General features: G+C 45.2%; 1 protein-coding gene and 1 long non-coding RNA gene across 4 annotated transcripts in view; one reads left to right on the plus strand and one right to left on the minus strand.

The window, feature by feature from the left end:
- LOC142560444 (uncharacterized) overlaps positions 1 to 10,768 on the plus strand; it is a 106,578-nt gene extending 95,810 nt beyond the window's left edge. For 2 of the 3 annotated variants that reach the window (XR_012823370.1, XR_012823369.1), the window contains exons 4-5: positions 6,915 to 7,060; positions 10,686 to 10,768. This is a non-coding gene — a long non-coding RNA (uncharacterized LOC142560444). The remainder of the gene's footprint in view (positions 1 to 6,914; positions 7,061 to 10,685) is intronic. The other variant, XR_012823371.1, reaches the window with a different exon arrangement.
- The window catches only part of LOC142560440 (ATP-binding cassette sub-family G member 8), a 315,705-nt gene continuing 300,525 nt past the window's right edge, over positions 9,137 to 24,316 (minus strand). The window contains exons 10-18 of the mRNA XM_075672556.1: positions 23,846 to 24,084; positions 23,353 to 23,470; positions 22,359 to 22,511; positions 20,942 to 21,058; positions 20,159 to 20,342; positions 18,390 to 18,598; positions 17,241 to 17,317; positions 15,086 to 15,496; positions 9,137 to 13,731 (exon numbers count right to left, since the gene is read on the minus strand). Of these exons, the coding sequence (XP_075528671.1) occupies positions 13,537 to 13,731; positions 15,086 to 15,496; positions 17,241 to 17,317; positions 18,390 to 18,598; positions 20,159 to 20,342; positions 20,942 to 21,058; positions 22,359 to 22,511; positions 23,353 to 23,470; positions 23,846 to 24,084 (1,703 nt within the window). The 3' untranslated portion in view covers positions 9,137 to 13,536. The remainder of the gene's footprint in view (positions 13,732 to 15,085; positions 15,497 to 17,240; positions 17,318 to 18,389; positions 18,599 to 20,158; positions 20,343 to 20,941; positions 21,059 to 22,358; positions 22,512 to 23,352; positions 23,471 to 23,845; positions 24,085 to 24,316) is intronic.

Raw genomic sequence — 24,316 nt, forward strand, 5'->3', positions numbered from 1 at the left:
GCCGAGGGTGGCTGCGCGTAATGCTCTAGATCACTCCTCCATGATTCTCGCCCACCGCTTAGCCACCGATGGATTGGCCACCGCAGGGTGGCCGGCGAGACATCTATGGACCCGCTTCCGCGGAGTTTTGTATTGCCCACGAGCAACTACTTCGCCACGCTTGTCAGCTCGTTGCTCGCTGAGCAGAATACGACTGTTTTGGCGCCCAGCCACGGACACGGTACCGATCGACGAGGCCCTCATGCAGCGCCTCGCCCATGCTCTCTCAGGCAAGACTCGTACGCCGACCCATAGCGATACGCCGACGAGCAGTCCCGATGGTGCTGGGTGGCAATCGCGTACCATGAAAGCGGGCCGTGACCTTGCTTGCAGGTGGACCACCGGCTCCCGCAGGCGCCAGCGGCTAAGGTGCTCGTCGCCCAAGTAGACCGTCTGGAGCTACGGCACCGAAAAGTCATCCGGATGATTATTGGCTTGCCGTGCGAAAACACCCGTGTGCTTAGATTTAGGTGCACGTTAAAGAACCCCAAGTGGTCTAAATTTCCGGAGTCCTCCGTACGGTGTGCCTCATAATCAGGAAGTGGTTTTGTCACGTTAAACACCATAATTTTTTTTATTGGTTTGCCGGGGACCTCGCACATCGCTGGCGCCCTAGCCTAGGTGAAGACTTGGCCGCTGTCGCCGCATGCTGCCTCCAACACGTTGACAGGCTACATCGCGCCCCGGGTCGCGCTGCTCTGCTCTCAAGGTTGCGGAGGCTGACAAGGAGGCTGACGCCCTGGCAAAGGGCGTCACTGTACCACGCCACTGTACCAGTCAGCACCACTGTAACGGCCTTCGAGAGTGCAAATCACATGTTGCAACGGCACTTAACGGCGCTCCATCCGGATCGACGTGTCGCCAGTGGTCGACCCCCTCCCCTGTGCCTTCTGATCGCGGCCTCACAAGTCAGGAGTGGACTCTCCTGCTGCGCCTCCGAATCGGCTGCAAAGATCTGGTACCGCAAACGAGAACAGTATATAGCTGCCCGCTGCGGCAGCTTCACCGCAATACTCGCCCGCCCGTCTCACGAGAGAACGCCGGCGCACACTGTTTCTCATTTCGGTACCAGCAAATCTTCTCCGGGGTCGTTGCACGCGGAATTCACAGCTATCACCGCCAATCTTATTGCGATAAGCATCTTCGCCCATCTGTTTTACAGCACGTGGTGCGTAGTGCCGTTGGTAGCGTACTGCACGCTTTTAGTAGACGATAATCCAAACGCGCCGCCGTTCCCTGCTGCAGGCGGCGCCGATATGGGCATCACGTTTTGCTTCGGCGTCATCCGGCGTCGCCCACCAGCTCGATTTTGTTTTGGTTTCCTGTCGCCCTCAACTCTTTCCCTACCACGCACACTGAATATCGTTAGCCCGCTATCGATGGTTTGAAACGCTGTTTTCGGGACCATCCGCGCCGATCACCGACACACTGCGCCATCGGACGGGAAGGAGGAGAACGAGTTTTTTTGTTTTCTAAATAGTTTACTTTTTTCCACCAGGCGGTACTTTTTGAACGCGCGCCAAAGTTTCGTGATCGTCAAAGTAGAAAGCAAAAATGGCCACCTCCGGGAGCGGCACGCGCTCTTCGAAAGTTCACAGACCTCGCGATTCCACTGTGTCCGCAGCTGATTTTATCGATGGATAGAGCAGCAATGAGCCTGAGGATGCCATCTTTTCGTCAGACTGACTCTTAGAGCGACGATAACGCAAACAAGACCGGAACATCGAAAGCCCGGCACGCCCAACTTTAGTGCTTGCAGTTATATTTTTGTAGTGGAATAGCGGTTCAATGAAAGATGTTTTTTTTTAAGGTATAGTCCCTATTAGACGGCAATACATTTTGCATATCATAATTTTTGTTACATTTTTTTCTTAGTAGATACAAGCGTGTCTTTGCAAACTTTGTTCAATTTTATCCCACAAGCTTGATTCTGGCAATTTGTATGTTTTTTATGACATACATCTTGTTAATATTGGATTGGATTGGAGAAACTTTATTTATGCCTGCAGTTGGGCGCTCGCGCGCCCCGACGAGGGCCTACGTCATCCTCGAAGGTGCCGTTACTCGGCGCGGGTCTCCGCTCGCCGTTGCCGGCTCGCTGGGTCCGTGCCTTTCGAGCGCCTCGAGGACCTGCTGGACGGCCCAGAGCTGATCGTCTCGGTCGTAGCTCTTCGCGGCTGCCTCGAGCCGCGGTGGGAGTGTTCTTGAGTTAGCATCTTCTGGATATTTAATGCAGTCCCACAAGATGTGCGTGTAGTCTGCGGTCTCCCTCCGGCAGACTCTGCACATATCTGTCGGATATGTCTCGGGGTACATGCGATTTAACAGTTTCGGGCTCGGCAGCGATCCGGTCTGGAGCTGTCTCAGTACTACCGCCTCCGCTCGACTCAGTCTCGGGTGCGGGGGTGGAAGAGTCCTGCGAGCCAAGCGGTAGGCCTTCGTGATTTCATTGTAATCCGTCATGCGTTCCTTGGTCCCGAACCACGTCGGACGGTCTGTCGCCGGGGCGCGGTTGGTTAGCGCTCGCGCCGCGGCGTGTGCCGTCTCGTTATGGTTCTCATTGCGTTCCGACGCGTCGCCCGCGTGCGCCGGGAACCACTTGAGTCGTACTTTTCGTTCGTCTAGTTTTACCGCTCGCAGTACGCGCTCAGCCTCCCTGCAGATTTGCCCTTTGGCGAAGTTTCGCACCGCCTGTCTTGAGTCACTCAGCACCGTGTGGCAGTCTGCGTCGGCGATGGCCAGGGCGATGGCTACCTCCTCCGCTTGCTCCGCTTCGGTGCTTCTCACGCTCGCTGCCGTCCTCGTGGCGCCGGTTGACGCCTCTATGACGACCGCTGCGAAGGCGTTCCGTTGGTATTCGGCCGCGTCCACGTACCGCGCGTGTTCGTCGTTGGCATGCTGGTCGATGAGAGCCTTGGCCCTCGCCGCTCTTCTTCCCTTGTTGAACTCGGGATTCATGTTCCTCGGTATGGGGTCGACTCTGGTCTGGCGTCGGACCTCTTCGGGGACGGGGAGCTTCATCTCCACCTCGTTCGAGCGTCTTATTCCCAGATCGTCCAGTATCTTCCTCCCGGCTTTGGTCATGGACAGCCGCTCCAGTTGAGAGGTCCGTTGCGCTTCGGCTATTTCTTCGAGCGTATTGTGTAGCCCGAGTTGTAACAAGCGGGCCGTGCTTGTGGACTCGAACAGGCCCAGCGCTGTCTTGTACGCTCTTCTGATGAGCACATTGATTTTGTTTCGTTCGTGTTGCAGCCATCTGTGGTAGGCTGCAACGTACGCGACGTGGCCGATGATGAAAGATTGGACGAGCCTAATTAGGCTCTCCTCTCTCATGCCAGCCTTTCTGGAAGTGACTCGTTTGAGGAGTCGAATCGCGTTGGCTGTTTTTGCCTTGAGACGGGTGATGGTTTCGCCGTTCCTTCCGTGCTTTTCGATGACCATGCCTAGGATCCTAATTTTGCCGACCTCGGGGATTACGTTGCCGGATTTGGTCACGATTCTGATTTTTTCGTTTTCGCGTTGTCTAGTCTTGCCTCTGCTGTATTTGGTAGGTGGGAGTATGAGAAGCTCCGATTTGCTCGGCGAACATCTCAGTCCGGTGCCTTCCAGCTGGTCTTCTATTGCGTCGACGGCGGCTTGCAGCGCGCCCTCGATGTGGGCGTCGCTGCCACCGGTCACCCATATCGTGATATCGTCCGCGTAGATGGTGTGCCTGACGTCTTCGATGCACCCGAGCTTTTCGGCCACTCCGATCATTACCAGGTTGAACAGCATTGGCGAAATGACCGATCCCTGTGGTGTTCCGGTGCTCCCGAGCTTCTTCTCTTGCGTCTGTAGGTCGCCTGCTCATAGCTCGACGGTCCTGTCCGTGAGGAAGTCCTTGATGTAGTTGTAGGATCTTTCTCCCATGTTGAGCTTGGAGACTTGGGACAGAATCGCCGAGTGTTTCACCTTATCGAAGGCGCTCTGCAGGTCGAGCCCTAGGATGGCTTTGTTGTCGCGGGCGCTGCCGCCATCATCGATGATTTGGTGTTTGAGCTGCAGCATCGCGTCCTGCGTGCTGAGATGCTGTCTGAAGCCGATCAAAGTGGCCGGGTACAGCCCTTCTCGTTCCAGGTAGTCTTGCCACCTGTTGAGCAGGACTTGCTCCAGCACCTTGCCCACGCAGGACGTGAGCGAGATGGGCCGGAGGTTATCCGTGTCCGGCGGCTTCCCCGGCTTGGGGATCAGGATGGTCTTGGCTGTCTTCCACAGCTTTGGCAGCGCTCCCGCTCTCCAGCACTTATTGTAGTATTGTGCGAGCTTTTCAATCGAGCCGTCATCGAGGTTCTTGAGCGCCTTGTTCGTGACGAGGTCCGGGCCGGCTGCCGACCGGCTGTTGAGGTCGTGCAGGGCCGCGCGTACCTCCTCGACGTCGATGTCACGATCGAGGTTCGCGTTAGGCAGGCCGCTGTACGGCGCGTGTTGTTCGGTAGGTGTAGTCGGCAGGTATTTGTCGTTAATGCGCCTGGTGACTTCGTCGACGCCGTGTGCTGAGACCGCCCGATGTATGAGCTTGGCGAGTCTGTCCCTTTGGTGCGACTTGGTCTTCGTTTCGTCGAGCAGGTGCCGCAGTAGGTTCCACGTCTTCCCGCTATGCATCTGCCCGTCTGCCGCGTTGCAGATCTCGTTCCACTGTTGCATGCAGAGAGCGCGGCAGTGATCCTCGATCGCTCGGTTCAGCTCCGCCACCTTCTTTCTCAGTCTGCGATTAAGCCGTTGTTTCTTCCAGCGATTTAGTATCGACTGTTTGGCCTCGATGAGATGCGCAAGCCGGCTGTCTACTTTGTCGATCTCCGCGCCCGTTTCAATCTCTTTGGTCGCGTCGCGTACGCTCTTGGTGATTTCGGCCGTCCACGAGTCGATGTCTTCGATCTCGTCGTCACCGTCGCTCTTCTGACTTCTGGCGTCTCGAAAGGCATCCCAGTCGATCCATCTGTGTGTTTTGACGCTGGTGTCGTTGTGTTCCGGTATGCCGATTTCCACGATGGTGTGGTCGCTGCCTAGGTCGATCCCCGTGTTTCTCCATGTGATCGCGCCCCGGATGTCGTTCTTGACGAACGTGAGGTCTGGAGTGGTGTCCCGGGACACGGAGTTACCAATTCTCGTCGGATGTGTCGGGTCCGTGATGAGGGTAAAGTCGAGTTCCGTGGCGTCTTGGTACAGGTCGCGGCCCTTTGCTGTGCACTTGCTGTAGCCCCAGGCAGGGTTCATCGCGTTGAAGTCTCCGCACGCGATCAGGGTGTTACGGCCCGCTGCGGTGCTGGCTCTGTGCAGTAATGTCTTGAATCTCTGGTTTCTCTGAGATGGCTTGCTGTAGACGTTGAGCAGAAATATGCTTCCTTTTCTCTTCTTGCCAGGGATGATTTCGGTCAGTGTGTGCTCGATCTTGAGATTGCTTTGCAGCTCATGTTCGACGAACGTGAGTCCCTTCCTGACCAGGGTGCACAGGCCTCTGCCGTCGGGCGGTCCCTTGTGCACTCTGTAGCCGGGGAGGGACGGTGCGTCGGTTAGTGTCTCTTGTAGTAGTATAACGTCTGGCTTGCGCGCGGCATGTACGATGTGCTGTTGGATGACTGCCTTCTTCCTTCCGAAGCCGCGACAGTTCCACTGCCACGCGGTTACACCTGCTGCTGCTGGTGTTGCGTTGGCGGCCATGATTGCGTTGCCGTGTACGGGGCTCCCTGGTTGGGTGGATGATGCGCGAAGAGGGGCGCAAACGTCGGGTGGCCTACCATCGGCTGTAGGGTCCTTTCGATGTAGGCGAATCTGTTCGTGTTATCGGCTCGGTAGGTCTCCATTGTTTGTTTCAGTGCTGTCACTGCTGCGATGTTTGTCGTGATTAGCTGTTCGAGTTTGCTGAATGTCGCTTCGAATTTCGCTTCGAGGCTGTCGATGCGATCGTTTTCTGTTTGTGTGTGCGTGGCCTCGATGGCTCGCTTCTTCGGTGCCGGTTCCTCTATGGCTTTCTCCTGGATGTTCGTTGTCGTTTCCTCGGTCTTGCTCGTGCTTGGCGTGGGTCTCTGTAGAGGCTCGTTGTTGCATAGCAGCAACTGACGAATCTCGGCGATCTCTTTCGTGAGGTTGTTGATGGTCGCTCGCAACACCGCGTTTTCGTGTCTTAGGAGCTCATTTGCCTCCCGGACCTGCCTTTTGTTTGTGTTATAAAATATTCAGTGCAGTAGTTCCTTCAGAAAAGAATCTGGCATAACCTATAAAAAGACACCTGTTTTCCCCATAATAGGGAAAGAGTTAAAACACCACGCAATAGTGCCGTCGGAGCACCACCATGCAACTCAACACGTGTCAGCGTCTCATGCCGCAACGATCTGCATGACGCTTCGCATTACGCACATGGCAACAATAGCTGAGTCTGTCAAATATGTTAGTTAGTTTGGATCATGCAATTTCCGAGTTAGTATGTTCCATCTCGCATTTCTTTAGAAAAGTTATGAACGATGTTCTACTGTGTTTCAACCGACCAGGTCATAATTTTGATGAACTAACTCTATATCCTACAGTCAAATTTCCATTCTGCACGAGACAGAAAATTGAAAATTGTACCTCATCCATAACTTCAAGATATTTCAACCAATCGGCATAAATTTTTCAAAGGGCCTTAGAATCTATTCACTATGCTAAATTTCAAACTATAGTCAACAGCACTTAGTTATTTTCTGTTGGGCTGCATAGTTTCTTTTTCCTTCTTTTTTGTTATTGTGTTGTCAATAATATTCCTTCCTTCCCACCTCCCTTTCTTTCATTCTTTTATTTATATATTAATTTTCTTTTGCGCGAGCACTATTTTCTGCCGCTACTTTTATTCTTTCTTTCAGATAGATGATTGTTCACTGACTTTCAGCGGAGCAGATAACACACCCGGCCCCGTTGTCCAAGGCCCCTTTCACAAAAAGAGGGAACCTGCAGTGACACGTCAACTGGCTGACATTCCTTACACCTTACATTCCTCCACTAACGTTGAGTATGACACCTTTTTTTTAACTCTACACCCTCGCCGCTAACACAACCACCGTCGTTACCTCGCCCATCCGCCTCGCCCCGTTAGAAGGACTGTACCTTTTGTACTATGCTGAGGAGAGCATGCGTCACCTTGAAAAAGACAAGTCCACTTGTCAAAAAGTTGGCTCCTGCTTTCATCTTGTTCTCGTTTTGCTCGCAGCAGTTTATGCATTTCATAAAACGACTAAGCTTACTTTGTATAGCTATCCAACAATTTCCTACCACATTCAATGCTTTGCCTGTAGCGCGAAGATGAAAGTATTTATTTTAGGCCAGCCTTTCTATTTATCTTGCTCCAGACATTAAGTTAGTGGGACACGTATTCGTAAAATTTGCGCAAGAGTGTTTCCTCCCGAAGTTTGGGGTCCTACCACGATTTCCACATTGACGTGGTACCTGCGTAACGAAAGTTTAGTGGATCTGGAGCATCACAGTGGTCCCAATACATTATTCTTAAGAGGAAGCTTTAGCTCAGGGGCTCCTATCTAAATATGTGCATGTAAAAGGAGAATTCGTTTTTCTAAGCAACCACTGCACCAAATTTCTCACCAACCACTGCACCAAGACGTTAGCAGCATGGGCAACTTTAACAATAATTTGCTAATTATGTAAAAATTCAATTTTTATTTACTGAATTTACGGCACATATTCTAATTGCAAAATTTAAGCAGTGTAGTTTGTAGTGATGTAGGTGAAGTCACTTTTTCTAAACAGAAATCTTACGATGTTTGAGTATGTGCCATGAAACACATCAGCTTTCCATTTCAGAGGTTCTAAAAAGTGTGCCTTTAGCATTTTGTGATGATCTTAACTGGAATGCTGGGACATTTTTTTTAGCACATTTGGGGTCGTATATCTCATAGTGCTCATAGGATTTTAGATAAGCATGCAGGACTTAACAACTCCTGCTCTTCAATTTCGCAATTAGAACTTGTGAACTAAAGTGTGAGCAATTAAAAAGTTAATTTGCACTTTAGATTATTAGTTAAATTGTATTGTTGAAATTTTTCCTGCTGCTGATGCTTGCATAGCCCCGTAACCTATCTGCGGGAGCTGCAGAGGCCTAGATACATATATAAAATTTGTAACCAAATTTCGCATGCACATGCAAAAGGACGCGTAGAAGCAAGTATCTGGGTCCTATTATAATTTTGGCTGTTTTGATTGTGTGCATTTAGGAAGCACTTGACAGTATTCTCAAAAATGGCAGTTTTGTTGAAGTGAAGTGAAACAAGTAATTTCTTGCAACAAAGTGAAGCTAAATGATTTTGTTGGGTGCATTACATTCAGTGCTATATGTGGAGCAATGCAGGCTATTCTATAACTCTTAGTGATTATACAAAGCTCCAAGTTTGCACAAGAGACAATACTCCTTCTGCTTCCAGGAGGCACAGAAAAATAACATTCTGACCAATTAAAACATATTAAAAATATATGGGAGATAACCCGAAACAATGTATAAATTTAATCCATTTAGCCTTAATAGCGAAAATATATTTCTGAGGTTCATCTCTCATAAATGCAAGGAAAGGTTTTCATACCTCATGGATAATACCAGAAGTCAGAGGAAAGTAAATATCACAGAAGAAGCTTAGTCTTGTAATAATATTAGGATCCTAAGGTATACTAGCAGCAAAATTGGGAGCGCATACCCTAAACTATCTTAACACTTTCTTAAGACAGAAAACTATTGCAATGGCCAACTGCATTGCAGCTGCTGTTGACATCAGCAGCCATTCCATTCACATTTTTGTGCATTTGTTTGTGTTCAAGTTCTTGGGTATTTTTGTCTCCCTTTGCAGTAACTAAGGAAAGTTACTTGCCCATTCTATGCTGTGCCCAATTGCAAATAGCTTTATCTTCCTCGGCAACAGCCAAATGCACACAAATGCCAAAGAAGGGCGTAAGATTTAACAGCTCCTCATTCACTCTCGTCATTTTACAAATACGTTGAGATCAAATTTTTCAGAAATTGTGACAGCAAGGTTAATGTGTGGCTGTTCATTGAGTCACAATTCTCGCACAGAAAAATATACAATGAGAAGTAATTAAGAAACCTTTATTTACATGAGAACAGCGTACTGATCGTCAAAATGCATGAAACAGACACAGTCACCACATATGTACAAGTTTGTCAGTTCGTGATGGCATGTTACACTTCGCTTTTCTTTTTGTCTTGTGTCACACCAAAGCAGCGTTTGAAGAAAGCTGGAGATACAGAAAACTTGAAAGAGCACACAAGTGCTTTTGCTTTTTTTCTTGAAGTGAATGCGTTTGGCACATAAATGTGTGCGAGGGATAAGTACGACCATTCCATGGGAAAAGCTTTTCCAGGTTGAAAAGAGTTAATGACAGGCTTATAGCACGAAAGTTTCAACATTATGTTGCACTACATATACATCAAGACTTAGAGCAGTAAATGGCCAATTGAAGCAGCTTTTTACATTACTTCATTGTGCAAAAAAGAAACAAATTAGTGGTGGTGACTGGAATTCAGTGACGTACAACGTAAGGATTGCTCGAATCAGTTGTATAAAAAAATTTCTTTGACAGCACGGTTGCTTTTGTTACAGACTACAAGATAAAAACTACACCTGCCAGAAAAAGAAGTGTTTAAGGAATCTTCCAACATCACAAGCTTGGTTGCAAGTTGTGATCTTGGACACACTAATGAACATCATTAGAGTATTTTCTAAACACGCGCACTTGTTCATACTTTGTAAGTCAACAGCTATGATACAAAACACACTGTTCACAAGTTGAGCAACATACATACCCATCAAACAATGACTGCAATTGCTTTCCATAGGCGAGCTTGTCTTGAACGGTTGCACAGATACAGTCTGACAATTCCAGCCAAAAACACAAAAAAAGAACTAACTAGAAAGAAAACCTAGAATAATTTACGCTGGCTCCTTCTTTCCATCAATCATTGTTTTTTTTTCTTTTTTGTTGTTGTGTCATCAATGATTAAGTAAGTAATAGTCAGCATGCATGCACCGGAAACAAGTGCATAAAAAAGCGGCACACTGCAGCAAGCTATCGTTCCTGCAGACTTGGTGGTTATCACTGTACGTATAAAGTTATGAGAAAGTACCCTAGTCAACTGTCTTATATGTGCCATAGATACAGTCCTAGTGGGACGACCTTTAAACAAGGAGTTATTCAGTCTCAGAGTGTGAAATGAACACTTAGCAAATGTTGGTGTACATGGCAGTGTTAAATCAACGTTGACAAAGTGACATAGTATATGAATACACTTGTGTGATTTTTGTAGTTTAGTTCAAAGGGACCTTGGCTCTGTGTCGTCATACACCGCTTATAGTATGGTTGTTTGTTTATAACACCAACAGTCTACAGCTTTGCTGACATCTCCGAAGGAACATTGTTAATATCTTCAGTATACTTTTACATAAGCATGTTGGCACACACACACACAGTTCAGTCTTGTTATAACACAGTCACATCCAACACAAGAACACCTTTGTTAGGTCTTATATTCAAAATAAAAGTACACACTGATAACAACAGAAAAAAAATTGCTTGAATCTATGTAAAAGTTGGAATAACCTAATGCTCTTTTTCAGAACTACCATTACTGCCACTGCAAGTCTCTTGTGGAACATCTGGAATTGTTGCTGCTACCAGAATACATGTTCTGAGCTTCAGGTAAATTATATCTTTGCTTTAAGAGGTACTGCTAATGTAACTTGTATTTCAGGCTTTGTTGATAGCAGTGGGAAAACCCATTCATATAAGCTAAACAGCCACATTTTAAATTTATTTCGTTGTATCCAACAGCTCTTTGTATCTGAAAATTTGGTACAAACATATTGTTATATTCAGGCCCAACTGTATGACAACACACTGTTGTCAGGCAACAAACTTTGTGGCAGCTGGGTGAGTGGGACAACTGTCTATGCTCATGTGAAGGCACTCTTCAATGCCCATAACATGTGCAGATGTGAAGGGGAAAAAAAATTGTGAGCATCACCAGTGAAATGTCCTATGACCTGAAAGCACCTCGACCTAAAATAAGTCAGTGATGTTTGGTTTGTGGCTAAAAAAGAAACTACAAAATGAGGCAGTCTACTCGCATCTGAAAGTGATGCAAGACCCCAGTCAAACCCATGACCAAGAAAAATTTACACTGCAATCTAGACAAGCCGATACTACAGTTGAACTAGACTAAAGCCAAGGAATAAGAATGAGAAGAGATTTATGCATTGCTCATGCTTTTGTTTAGTGGCAGGCTTGACATATGACTACATATGGATGATGAATTGCCATGAATCTCCCTGCTAGAAGTTGGTTGTTTTTGGTTGGAAAGGCATAAGCAGATATGTGCCGAATCGTCCATGACTATCGTGGCAGACTGAATATAGACTATCAATATAGACTGTGTAGAATATAGACTGATGTGCTGGTGGTGTGTAAATAATTGTGTCAGGGCAAACACGTCGGTGGCACTCAAATGAAAACATGTAGTCCAGGAACTGCTGGAGTAACTCATAGCGTAATGCTTTTAGTTGCACGGTGCACAGCTGAGCTACCTGAATTCTAGCCGTTATCTGTTCTTCCTTTCTCAAAGTTCAGAAGCTATTGATTGCAGATCTGAGCAAGTGTAATGGAAAAATTTTTTTCACTGGACTCTATTCCTTTATTATTACCAATCTTGGTGACAACTTGATGGAGTGCCACTCGAACCACTTATGGTGTGTGAAAAGGAATAGCACTGGAATGTTACCACGGCCCTGATCTTCTGGTGAGCTTTGTTTCACTACTTTGTCATGTGACCTTGAAGTATCATTGAGAAGACTTGGCAAGAACTCGGCAGTGGCTGACACAAACTTGATACCGGTGTACAGGCTTGCCAACAGAGATCTAGGTTTTTCTACGTATATTCATTCTAATGAATATGTTACAGCTGTGCCATCATGAAGTAGCAATGCCGCACCTTTGCACCAGTGGGTTACAAAGGTATTTTGCAACTCTGCATGCACAAAATAACAATAAAATTTCTAAAAAACCTAAACACTGCATGGCTGGCTTGAAACCGAGCAGTGAATAATTATAAGAAAACTGAGCAAGTAAAACTTAGCAACATATTAACTGGGAGGAAATTGCATGTTGTGAGAGAGTTTCAAGAACTTCTTGCAATTACTGTCACTTTACTTCTACTGGGTTCAATTTATATCGACCACAAGTGTGGAAGACTATATTAGCAATTTATATATCAAACAGTGCTGTGCAAGACAATTTGCCCTTGGCAATTTACATAGATACGAGCATATCCCACTGGAAGCAGAAAATTACAGGTTATGCAGACACTGACATGCTAGATGTCTCAAGTTTGGGAAAGAAAGGACAGCAACCTGAGTACATATCTACTTCAGTGCACAAGCTATCTAAGCATGCAAAAATAGTAGCGATGCCATAAAACAGCAAACACAAGTAGGCGTATAACACCCATGTTGTGGGAGGCACCTTGGTCTGAATGTCACTTTGTGGTACAGCCACAAAGTCCTGCAGAGCTTCTCTTTTCTTTTCATTCACTAGGGTACACTGTGATGTCGAAGTGAGAATGCAGTCATCACTGCACACTATGCTGTCTGGACCGTCACCATCTGCAGTTGTTCTGGCAAATTGCAGGCTCTGGTGTGGCACTGGATGGACAGCTGCAAGTTCTTAAAGAACAAGGTACGTCCTGCATGCCACATGATCCGACTGCACGTCGAAGAGAAAATCCAGTAGAGGTAGAAGAAACGTGCATGCCGTTGAAACAGATGGACTATGCAGCACAAGCCGAGGCTTCTTGCAGAAGATGGCAAGTCTGAAGGATTAAGCACTCCAAAGATATTGTATGTTTCACTGCAAAGTGAGATTGCTGCAGTACAGTGTGCACCGTTGTGTGGAAGACTGCAGAGCTGAACACAATAAAGCTTCAGAAGCACTTCATGCAGTTACAAAACTTCAGCCAGAAGTGTTGGAATGAGCAGCACAGCTCGCATAAAGCAACATAGTCTATTGGAGTCAGTGGTTAGCCGTTGACGAAACAGCTGATGCAGAGGATGCTGGTGGCAGAGGCAGCTGTGTTAAAATTTGTGGCGCAGAAAATAGTCTACCGCCATGCAGGAGGCGGGTCACCACTCTGTGCTGCACATAGTAACCATGTCAGATGTCTCGTTTTTGTTCCAGCTTGCATGGATAAAGCTGGCTGTCATTTTCTTTTCTTCGTGCCAACTGCGATGAGCAAACTTGCAAAACTCATGCGAATGGTACCAGCTGCTTGTCGAGCTCAGTGCTTCCAAAAAAGGTTACACTAGGATGCCACACAGTCCAGAGAAAAACTTTCAGTCGCAGCACCGGGCACTATTTGTGATTGTCGCAAACAGCTTAATTAGTTCATAGGAGAAGTTCTCGTGTCGGTGATGTACTTCACCGCGTCTTGTCAGCGTCTGGGGAGGCTCCAGGGCCCCTCATCTTCAGTGCAATGTAGATTATTGATGCGATGACGAACACAGCGTGAACGGCAAGCACAATCAGGATGGGCTGGGCAGTGGGCCACTCGCGGTGCAGGCCAAACAGGGCTAGGGCGTGGTTGTCCGTCACGATGCCACATATCGCCTTGACCTGCAAGATTCAGGTCATTTGACTATCAACGAGAGAGTGACAAATTTTTATTATACAGTAGCACTAACCGCCAAATGTTACAAAGGCATCTGTACACTTAACCTCTCTTTCCTCGGCAGTGCAAGATGTAGGCAAGAGCAGCTTAGTTGCACCTGTTTATCCATCACAAAGTGTTGTGAAAATGAGAATTTCAATCATGACAGGTACGATAGCACCTTCTGGTGTCATACATGTATACCAGATGTAGGAGCATGAGAGAAGTTGTCCCTAAATAAATGCCTGTAGGGCTTTTAGAAAGCCATAACACAAGTGGCTACAAAGTGACGTGTTAACATTCTCTCTGCTGTAATGAACAGGGGTAAACAAAGTTTTCACTGTACTACAGATGGTGAGAAAGTGGCGATTGGTGCCCTTTTACGATTGGCATCAGACCCGCGGGAGCTTCGTAGAGTTGACCTCACAATCAGTGCAGCAGACTTCGTATTCTGCATCCGTCATGACCTTAACGCGTGGGTAATACCTTGGCTGTGTAAGAAAGTTTGCTTCTTTAACGGGAAACTTTAACACAGAGCCAGCTCTGATTTCTCTATTGAAGTGTATCTGCAAAATGCAGAAATGCGTTTACAAGACCACTTCTGGACAGGTTTAAAAGACATTTGTGGCATTTGAGAAAGTTTCATCCAAGAAACTGTAGGAGGGAAAATTTGGTTTGGAACCTCAGATTTTAAGAAACATTGTTGAAATTTGCAAAGAATAGATATCACACTTCGGTGAACTGTTGTGCATTTAAAGTGTACAAATCTGATCTATGAATTTATTGTTTATGTGAAATTGTGACAATGTTTACAAGGTTTTCAAAGAAGTGCTTACAAATTAGTGGCATATTTCAGAGCAATGTGTTATACGTCAATATTATCCACTTTAGATCTGTTATTGGGTACAGCTTACAGAATTGCGATATTGAAATTTCTGCAATTTGCAAGAACTTTTTTGCAATGCATGAAGAATATTTTACAGGCCTTCATCACTTATAGGTCAGCTGAAATTAATTGTTCAATGTCAATAACAATGAATGATATGATATAATCCATGTGCATAGTCATCACGTAATATTTTTCTTTTGTCTTGGGGTGCTGGAAAACTTTTTTTTTGTTCTTACAGTGCTGCAGGAGTAAGCATTAGCGGCTGATCGTACATTTTCTACTGTCTCTCAATGCGTGATGCATGTCAGCTTCACTGCATCACAGAATACAGAGTTCAGATGACTGGATCATCAAGTTTTAGCACTTATCAATTGCAACTTTGTTTTTGCCAGCATGGCGTACAACCGAATTGCCTCCCTTTGTCCGCTCACCTGGATGCCATTCTCCTGTAGGACCACAGGACCCCGGGGGCAGTCGTACATGGGCGTCGCCCCACCAGCGAACTCGACCATGGCGAGCTGCTCGAGCGTCCAGCGCAGTGGCGACACCCATTGTAGCCACGAGGTCACCAGCGACAGGTCCATGAGGTGGACTGCGTAGCCGCCGCTCAGGCAGAACACCAGCACCACCAGGCCCAGAAAGGCGGCGGCACGCTGGCGCGTCGGGAAGGTCCACGCCGACGTCATGGCGACGGCCCGTGCGGTCAGCAGGTAGAGCAGTGTGTAGCCCATGTAGGGGCCGAAGTTGCGCGTCTCCTCGCGCTGAGGCAGACCCGTCATGGAGTAGGCGGGAAACACATACGCCGCCGCTATGGCCGCGGCTGTCGGAAGGCTGTACATGAGCTGTGAAGTGAATATTTTACAATATTACGTAACAATATTTTAGCGTTGACAGTGGGCAGGTGAGGTAGAATAAAGGTAATCAGTTGGGGAGATTTCACATAGTGCTGGTTAAAATGACAGCTTGAGGGGATGTCTGGAGCATGCAGAAACTTGTGTGCTGTAGTGATTGCAGTGGTTGTTGGTAGATCTGTGGACTTGCAGCACTAAAGTTTTTGAATCAAAGTATGGAATGCCATAATCTTCATGTGCGGAGAGATATCCACCGCTAAGTATCCACAGCAAAAAATAAATGAAACAACATTTAATGAAAAAGGCATATGCAAAAATGACATCTGCTGAATTTGTAAGATGCAAAATACTATGCGCTTTCACTTAAGCATTTCAATAATTCTTGCTTGCTAGCACTGCGCTAACTTGTGCGCTGTGACACAAGATATTTTTTCAAGCTATCTTTCTCGGACGTTATTCAGTGCCTTCTTACTGAAAAGGAAACGCGCCCAAGTATTCAGGGCTTTATCGGCTGCATCACGGGTGAACACTGCCATTTCTTGCAGCTCCTGGGCAGTGTCCTTGCCGTAATTATCAGTCTGCAAAGGCACTTTGAGGCCCTTCTCAATTGTTTCTATGGTATCAGCCCTGTAAACTTGCATGTCATCATCGATTCTGCCAGATAGCTGTTTATGTCCACAGAAACACCACTTGCATTTCATGTAGCTACAGCAGATTTGAGCAGCAGACTTTAATGGTCACTGCAATAGTGACTGCTTGACCATGTTAGGGGATCATTATAAGCAGACTCTTCCTTTTTTGTTTAAAGTATGTGGCTAACCAAAATGAAAAATGCTGCAAATTAAGAACTTCAGGAACAGCACCAACTAGAAAATATCAAGTTAATTTGTATGGATTAGAACTTCACTCATTAATTAATATAGTTGGTGAAATGGTCATAAAAATGATACAGGTAACTGGGAGGCTGCAGTTCCGCTGTACATTGAGTTCTAGTGTTGGTGAGCAACAATGAGGTAAAGGAAAGGACAACCAAGGTGTTGCGTAGAGAATTTTAGTGAAGTGTTATTAAAATGCAGAGCAATCAATATAGTTCAATAATTTGGCAAGAAACTTGCAGAGAACTGGGACAGCCACAACTGTCCGAATGCAGTATATGTGAGCTGTGAATCAACATTGATCAAGTCTGTGGCAGGAAGGCAAAGTGGACTTGTCTATTCTTTATCCAAGGAGTTTTAATGGAGTGCTGATTAAAATGAAATAGTGTGCAGGCCTTCTGTGGACCAGGCTGTCTGCCATGCTGAATGAAGCAGTTGACATTATTTGTTGCAAACTGAGATCTTCGTGACAGGCCTGAAGGTAAGATATGTGCAAAGCATTGCTTGTGGCCTTTTAACACAGCACTCTGATAGGCATCATGATGTAAACGGGAAGCACATGCTATTAGAGGTGTGCGAATATTAGAAAATTTTAAATAACAAATTGAACATTGTCCTATCCAATTCAGTCTTCGAATTGAATCATCACTGTTTGTAAGTATGAATATTTTCAACTGTGTGATCAAACATAAAATTCAAGCAACAGTATGGTAAAGCTTGCCCCCACAGCTGTAGTAGGCATACATATGAAGTCACGCGATGGAGAAGGCTACAGCACTTGAGGAGCCAGATTTTACTGCCTTTGACAACTTAAAATTGTCAAAGCTGATAAAAATAACAAGAAACAACTGATATGTTACCTTTGATATGATGTATGCAATGCCATTGTACAACCTTTCGTTGATATCTCGTGACACGTATGCCTTTTCTCGCCAAACTGGAATAAAAAAAGACATTGGTCTGAGCCACAGCAGCTGTAGGTGGACATGCCAGTCAAATTTTCACAGGTTCTGTCAGGATGGTGTGGAAGTATTGTAAACGGAGTTGTTCCTATAAACATATTTTTCCCATCATGATGCTGCTCTCTGAGAGCCACATACAGCACCGTAGTGTGCCAGGTGACCTGTTTTAAATGTAAATGTACTCATTGGAGATCTCCCATGATAGGTATTGCGATTGTCACATCGGCAATGCTACTTGAAGGGGTGCGCACTACTTGCAAAACAAACTGTAAAGTGGTATTAGCTAACAAAATGCCATCAATGAAGTGAATTGATCCTGTTAGAGTACATGTCCTAATTGTGGAATTCAATCAGTGCATAACAATGATATAACATCAATTTAGCGATAACTCCTGTGATTAGCACTAGCTTTAAGAAATATCTGCGGTGAACTGCATTGATTATCCGGTTTACACTTGTAAGCAGTCTATTTTCTGCAGTGCTCAAGGTGTTAACTGGAGCGGCAATGCATTTCACCGCAGATTGCTAAGCAATGGATTTTTGTTACAATATCGGTTTTTACTGTTCAGCTGCAATTTATCACTTCAAACACGTGCACTAAAGTTTGCTAACATCACTATTTACATTCCTAACTTCATCAACCTAACTTACACTAACTATACTAATCACAAATCACTACTACAGAGTTAGCAAGTGGGGTTTTGTTAAGCTAACTTGTAATTTGTATTGCAAGTATTGTCTACCTATTCCAGTAATCTAGCTGATGTAGTAAAATTTAGATATATACCGCAGGAGACCTGTAGGTCTGTTCCTATTAAAAGACATAATCCTGTAAAACACAACGTTTCTCGGATACATATAATTCTATAGTTTCCAAGTCCAAAATATCAGTATGGATATGAATGTGCTGCCATGTTGAACATCCAAGTGAAATTTTTACTAAACTGAGGCTCAGTAGTAGTTATAACCTGCAGGAGACATGTTTCGTGGTAATGGCACGCCTGCTACATAGCATCAGGATAGGTGACTTGAGTACTGTCTTCTTACCGTCTGTGATATCGCCAAGCAGAAGTGGCCAGAGACAGAGAGCAAGGAGCGCATAGTGAAAGCCGAGCCGATCCAGGACGTGCTCCTGGTCGAGCCCTGCCCTTACATTCCAGAAGATGGCTCCCAGAAGAACGGAGATGAAGGCAGCAAGGAACAAACGACGAAAGAAGTGTACCACGTTGTATGGGAAAGTGTAGATCAGTGCCCGTCTGCACAAAGACAAACAAGGGAGAACACCAGAGGTTACCTCATGTAATGATTGCTTACCTTCGATTCTATTTATAACTTTGTTTCTGATAACCATCACCCATTGTATTAAGTGGCCAACCACCATAGTCATTTAGTGGCCATGGCTAATAGCTATGGCTAGTGGTTATGGCTGGTGGCTATGGCATTTCACTGCTGAGCTTAAGTGCACGGGTTTGATCTCAGCGGTAAGGATAAAATTTTGATGGTGGCAAAATGCAGAAACACTCGCATAGTATTTGGATTTAGGTGCACGCAAGAGAACCAGGCAAAATTAATCTAAAGTTTCCAACTCTGGTGTGCCTCATAATCAGATCATGGTCTTGGCACATAAAGCATTTTTTTTCTCTATCAAGTGGCCAATACTGGTAATAACAAAGGCTTGGTGCCGTGCCAGCCACTGATGAAGGACCAAAGGAACTAAAAATGACAAGAATTGTTGCAAGATATGGCCGCATGATGCAAATGTCAGTATTATATTTGTGACTGGACTATGTCCCAATCCTAAATGGTGTCATATCGAAGATTACACCATGCAAATTACTAGGAAAAACATATGCAAGGAAAGTACTGAACAAGAATGAAGTGTCCTTTCCTTGTATATCCCTTTTTCCTAGTAACACATATAGCACAACATTCACTTAAACACAAAATATTAGCCAGCATATTTACAAGCTGTGATATAACCACGTACAGGTGGTCTCAATATGAAACCGAACACCTATTCAAACTTGAAGAACTGGTTGTTGCAGAAGTGCGAGTTTCATCTGAATTTTTTGATGACTACTAAGCTGTTATTGTTGAGAACAATGGGTCAGACAAGACTTTATTTCAGTGTGAAAACTAAATGCACACGAATTCCATCTGAAAGCAAGTCTGTTCAAATGGCCAGCTCTAGTGTGAGCGAAAAATGAGAAGGCACCGCTATATACGGTTGGCTTAGAATTGGCTATTCAAGTGTCCAGTGGACTGCAGGCATGGGCATTTCTGGCTCCACTATTCTTAGTAGACTGATATGTTTGATCATAATGAAATATCTGAAGAAATTTGATTATCAAATTTTCAAATTGAAGAATTTGTTCTGACACATTATATTGAACTTGAATTCGAAATTTCAATCGTTTATGCACTTGCACAATATAAACAAGTGCTTGGAAAACTAAAGGAGTATAGTTTAACTAATTTTTGTCCGTGGCTTTAGAAGCACTTGCAATTCAAAAGTGGCATTATGAGTATGTGTGAAAGTGGTTGCCTTGGCAATGTGATGGCACATGTAAGCAGACAAGTGACTCTTGTGGAATGATATAGTCAACAATCTTTGTCACTCTAGTGCTGACGTGCATGTGTAGTAACTAAACATCTTATTCACATAAAAGAGTTTTTTGACAATTCTTTATTGTCTGTGCGAAATAATGCAAAGCGTTGAGGATGGAAGATTTTACAGAAAAGTTGACAAGGGTTTTCGTAGAGGTCAGAGAGAGGGAGATTATAGAAAGATTGTGATTACGAAAGTGCGCGCTCACATCCACAGGGCCAGCATCTGTCCAAAGAATCCAGCCCTGTAGACATCCATGGGCGCATTGCCCGGAGGACCCGGGTCAGAGAGCGCCACTTGTCGGCGCCGGAACACCTCGACCAGGTTCTCGACTCGCTGGCTAGACTCGAGCATTGCCTCTGGAGACAGGTTGTCCAACGTCACCAGGTCGACTGCAATGTGCAACGTACACGGTAAAATCCTCTACCATTCTTTTTACGTTAGCCTCTGTGATGTGGCTCCTTTTTTGGCTAGACTGTTATCATTTGCACTCATAAATGAGTCCCAAGTATGCAAATAAACTGCTTATGTGCTCCTAGTGCTCCATTTGTGCTTTTACTAAAATGTGCTTCAAAACATGCAATCTAATGACAGAAATTTAGTAATGTTGTGGATACATTGGGATGTGAAGGCAATTTTATATGGACGGAGAGAACAGCAGTTCCTCATTCTAGAACTGCTTGAAAAGTATTCTATACTCAAGTCATTTTGCTTCTGACCCTATTCAATTCATATTTGATTCAGTTTTGAAAATTACTATTCACACATGGTCAGCGATAGTCAATTTCACATGCTCATTAACAAGCAAATTTGTGAATGAGAAAGATGAAGGTGGGTGTCACGATTGTCCCCGAAAGAAAGGGGGCACACGCTGTGCTCATAAAAAGCTCGTGCAGTAGCTGCTTTATGACCTGGTACACCATTAGCTTTCAGTGGCGCTAGTTTTCAGAGACATGTAGTATTTCAATAGCGGGAAGCAATGTAGGCTTACGGTAGTAGTCAGAAGGGTTCTTGAAAGCAGGACAGGGGAAGTCTATGTAGGAGAAGTACGGGAGCAGATCACGTCGCTTGCCATGGTACACCATGCGACCCGTCGATATGATGGCCACTGGAATTTGAAAAAGAGAACATAGTGATGTGCAACTTTTTTTTATTAATTTGGCTAGGTGCAAGCTATGGAAGCACTTAGTGTCTATCTAAATCCTGATTGCTGCTTTCGTCTCTGAACTGCAGTTTGCAATTGTACTACATGTAGTTGTAATATTGCACGCAATATGTATATACTGTTTGCCTTGTATGTGCTGCAAGACAAGCCTAAATTGCACTTACAAAGAAACTTTGCTGGTAGACAAACCTGGCATGGTAACCAAAAGTTATGATGACATTGAGGGAAGACTTCATATGCACACTAAGTGTGACGCATCTAGAGATTGAATGCTCACTATGACTGATCAGGCCAAAAGTTCATGTCGCAAGGCTACTTACAGACAGCCAGTAACTATGCAACCAAAAAGGGTATTGCTGCAAATGGTGCACAAGATCGTTTCTCTTTGTTGTATTATGCGCTTTCTTGTTGGCATTTCAAGTACGAGTAACCGTGTAAAACCAGATTAGCTGCACTTTACTAATGTGGCCATGTTAAAAGTCGGGCAAGGAGGCTGCTTCTAAATGAAGTTCATCTCTCTCTCTCTCTCCAATCATATGAAGTCAAGCAACCTGACCCATTTCGGTCGTTTGGGCTATGCCACGTAAAACATCGCAGTGGTACTCAACACTATTGGTGAAATGTTCACACATGCTGTGTGTCTTAACAACAGCATGGTGTGTTATTGCATTCTGGTCTTGCAAATATTGTGAAGGCAGACGGCCATGAATAAATTTTTTATTCTAATTTTTTCATCTTCTAAAAGTAAAACCTGGTTTTCATTGGCAGTACCAGGAAGTCCTCTCTTTTTCTTTAGTATTATTTGCAGTGTGTACCAATGAAACAAGAGGTCCTGGCATTCAATAGATCTTGGTTTATAATTAAAACTTTTTGCACATGGCTGGTAGCCCCACAAGACAGACTCCTTTTTCTGCAACTGAACATTAATAGGTAAAACATATAGCTGGGTGTTAGGCGACAAGAGCTGACTGATTAACTGGCTATCTATTCTTGGATATATGCTGCAATGAATGCCATTAATTAAGACAGAGAAGTCTGATGACATGCAATCTTGCAGTAAAACTCGTGCTACTTGATTTGATTGTTTAATCATAGCTGCAGCTCTATCTGTGCATGTGATGGAGTGGAAAGGTCAACATTCTTTGCCCATTCACCAACACAGTTGGTGTCATACTACCGCATTCTCCCAATATCGCATACTGGCGATAGTCTACATGGCTGTATACTGCAGACGGCAATCTACCTCGTGTCATCATGGTGAAGATCTCGTAGGTGGGTGGGTGGATGGTCATGACGACGATGCGACCCCTGGCGGCCCACTGTCGGACATAGTCGATGAGAAAGAAGCTGTCGAGGATATCCATGCCAGAGATGGGCTGGTCTAGCAATACCACATCTGCATTAAGAAACAAAAAATTGCCGCGTGTATGATATACTAAACATCACTGCAGTTGATAAGTGTGTTATTAGTGGCAGATATAATCAGTAGACAACATTGCGCCCAGGCTTCAAATGCAATGCATACAGCTGTGGCAACTGATCTAAGCAGTTAGAGTATATGATGGTGCCAGTGAATGTCAACGAATGTGCAAGTAGTGCTGACAGTTTAGCCTGAGCTCGTGGGATTGACTCGCATGGAGTCCTGGTTTATGGTGTCCATTGTACAGTGGATAGGTGGGTTGCACAGACTGCCCACAGGGTTTGCACCTCTTGTATATTGTTTCTGTATGGCATACGGACAATGGCGTTGCGTTTTGTTTCATACTGGGTCATGCTATAGAACACCATCCACGAATGCGAAGGTTTAAGCTACTTCATTGCTGTTATTGGCACTATTCGATGCACAATTATCATTGCAAAGAATCACAGTCATGATTACTTTGTGCTGCTTGAAGTGCAATTGACTTCTTGCAAAGAAATCAAAGGCGGTCCCTCCATAAAAGCTACTGTAGAAGAACAAACAGCAAGGGCTCGTTCATATTGGTGACTTGCAGAGGTTGCTTTAGTAGAAGAGCTACTGCTTTGGGTCAGTTGCTCACTGCCTAATTGCCAGAGTGAATGAGCCCCATGTCTCTCAGCAGAGGACAAGCGTCACTTATACAGTTCTACATCTTCTGTTATTTATCGGTTTCCTTCCATGTTTACAACAAAATGAAAGCAGACTGTAATATTGTAGTTTCGTGTTTAATAGAATTTACAAATGATCTGTTACTACAGCAAACATTTCATGCACTGACCAGTGTCGAGAAGTAGTTGAGAGCCAACGTTGAGTCGCCTGGCTTCGGATTCGGTGAGGTCTCGAATTCGAGTGTGCTTCAGCTGGCCAAGGCCAAGGTCTTCGAGAAGAGCGTTGATCTGTATGAGACATGCCAATTATTCTACCATTCTACTGTCTTAGTAGCATTGCTAACAGACATACTATGAATGATGTCATCAATAGGAACAGCAACGCACTTGCACACATATAAAGGAGCCTGAATTTTACTTCCATGTGAAAGACAAACCTAAAGGTGAAGCTCTTTTGCCACACTTTCCATGCGGGGTCATGTTACACCATTTGCCAGTCAATGTAGTAGCGTAGTAGTAATTGGTTGTTTATTGAAATAAATTAATAAATAAAGGAATGAAGAGCACGAAATTACTGCTGACTGTGCTGTAACGCGGCTGCAACCACTTAGCGGAGTAAGTGAATCAATAAGCTCAGGAAGGTGCGTAGGCTGCGATTCTCACTCTGGCCTTGGTGTCTCTTCCAGGTCCACCTGGCTCCTGGAGCAGCGAGGTGAACAGCATCCACTGCCGCACGCTCATGTCGGGCCACAGGTGCCAGTTGCGAGCAACATAGGCGACACAGTGCTCCAGTCTTGCCGGTGGCATGAACAGTCCATTGAACATGATGTCGCCACGCAGCCGGCTACCCCACTTTGGGTGCCGGTTAGCCAGGATATCCAGCAGGGCGGAACCTTCTTGCTCTGCATGTCGAAGTCCAAAGATATGTAATGGATCATCAGATATAACTAATTTTTGGATGTAACGAAGTACGTAAAAAATTATCCGTTTCTTCAGCATTATGAAAGTGTATGCTTATAACGAACATGTTGTTGTATATGGTGGTACTTTCTTATGACGAGGTTGGACTGTATTATACGACCACATTAAATGTAGACGTGGTCATACTGTGCTACGACATTGTATCAGTCGTAA

Source organism: Dermacentor variabilis, chromosome 10 (genome assembly GCF_050947875.1).
Source record: "Dermacentor variabilis isolate Ectoservices chromosome 10, ASM5094787v1, whole genome shotgun sequence".
Taxonomy (NCBI): Eukaryota; Metazoa; Arthropoda; class Arachnida; order Ixodida; family Ixodidae; genus Dermacentor; species Dermacentor variabilis.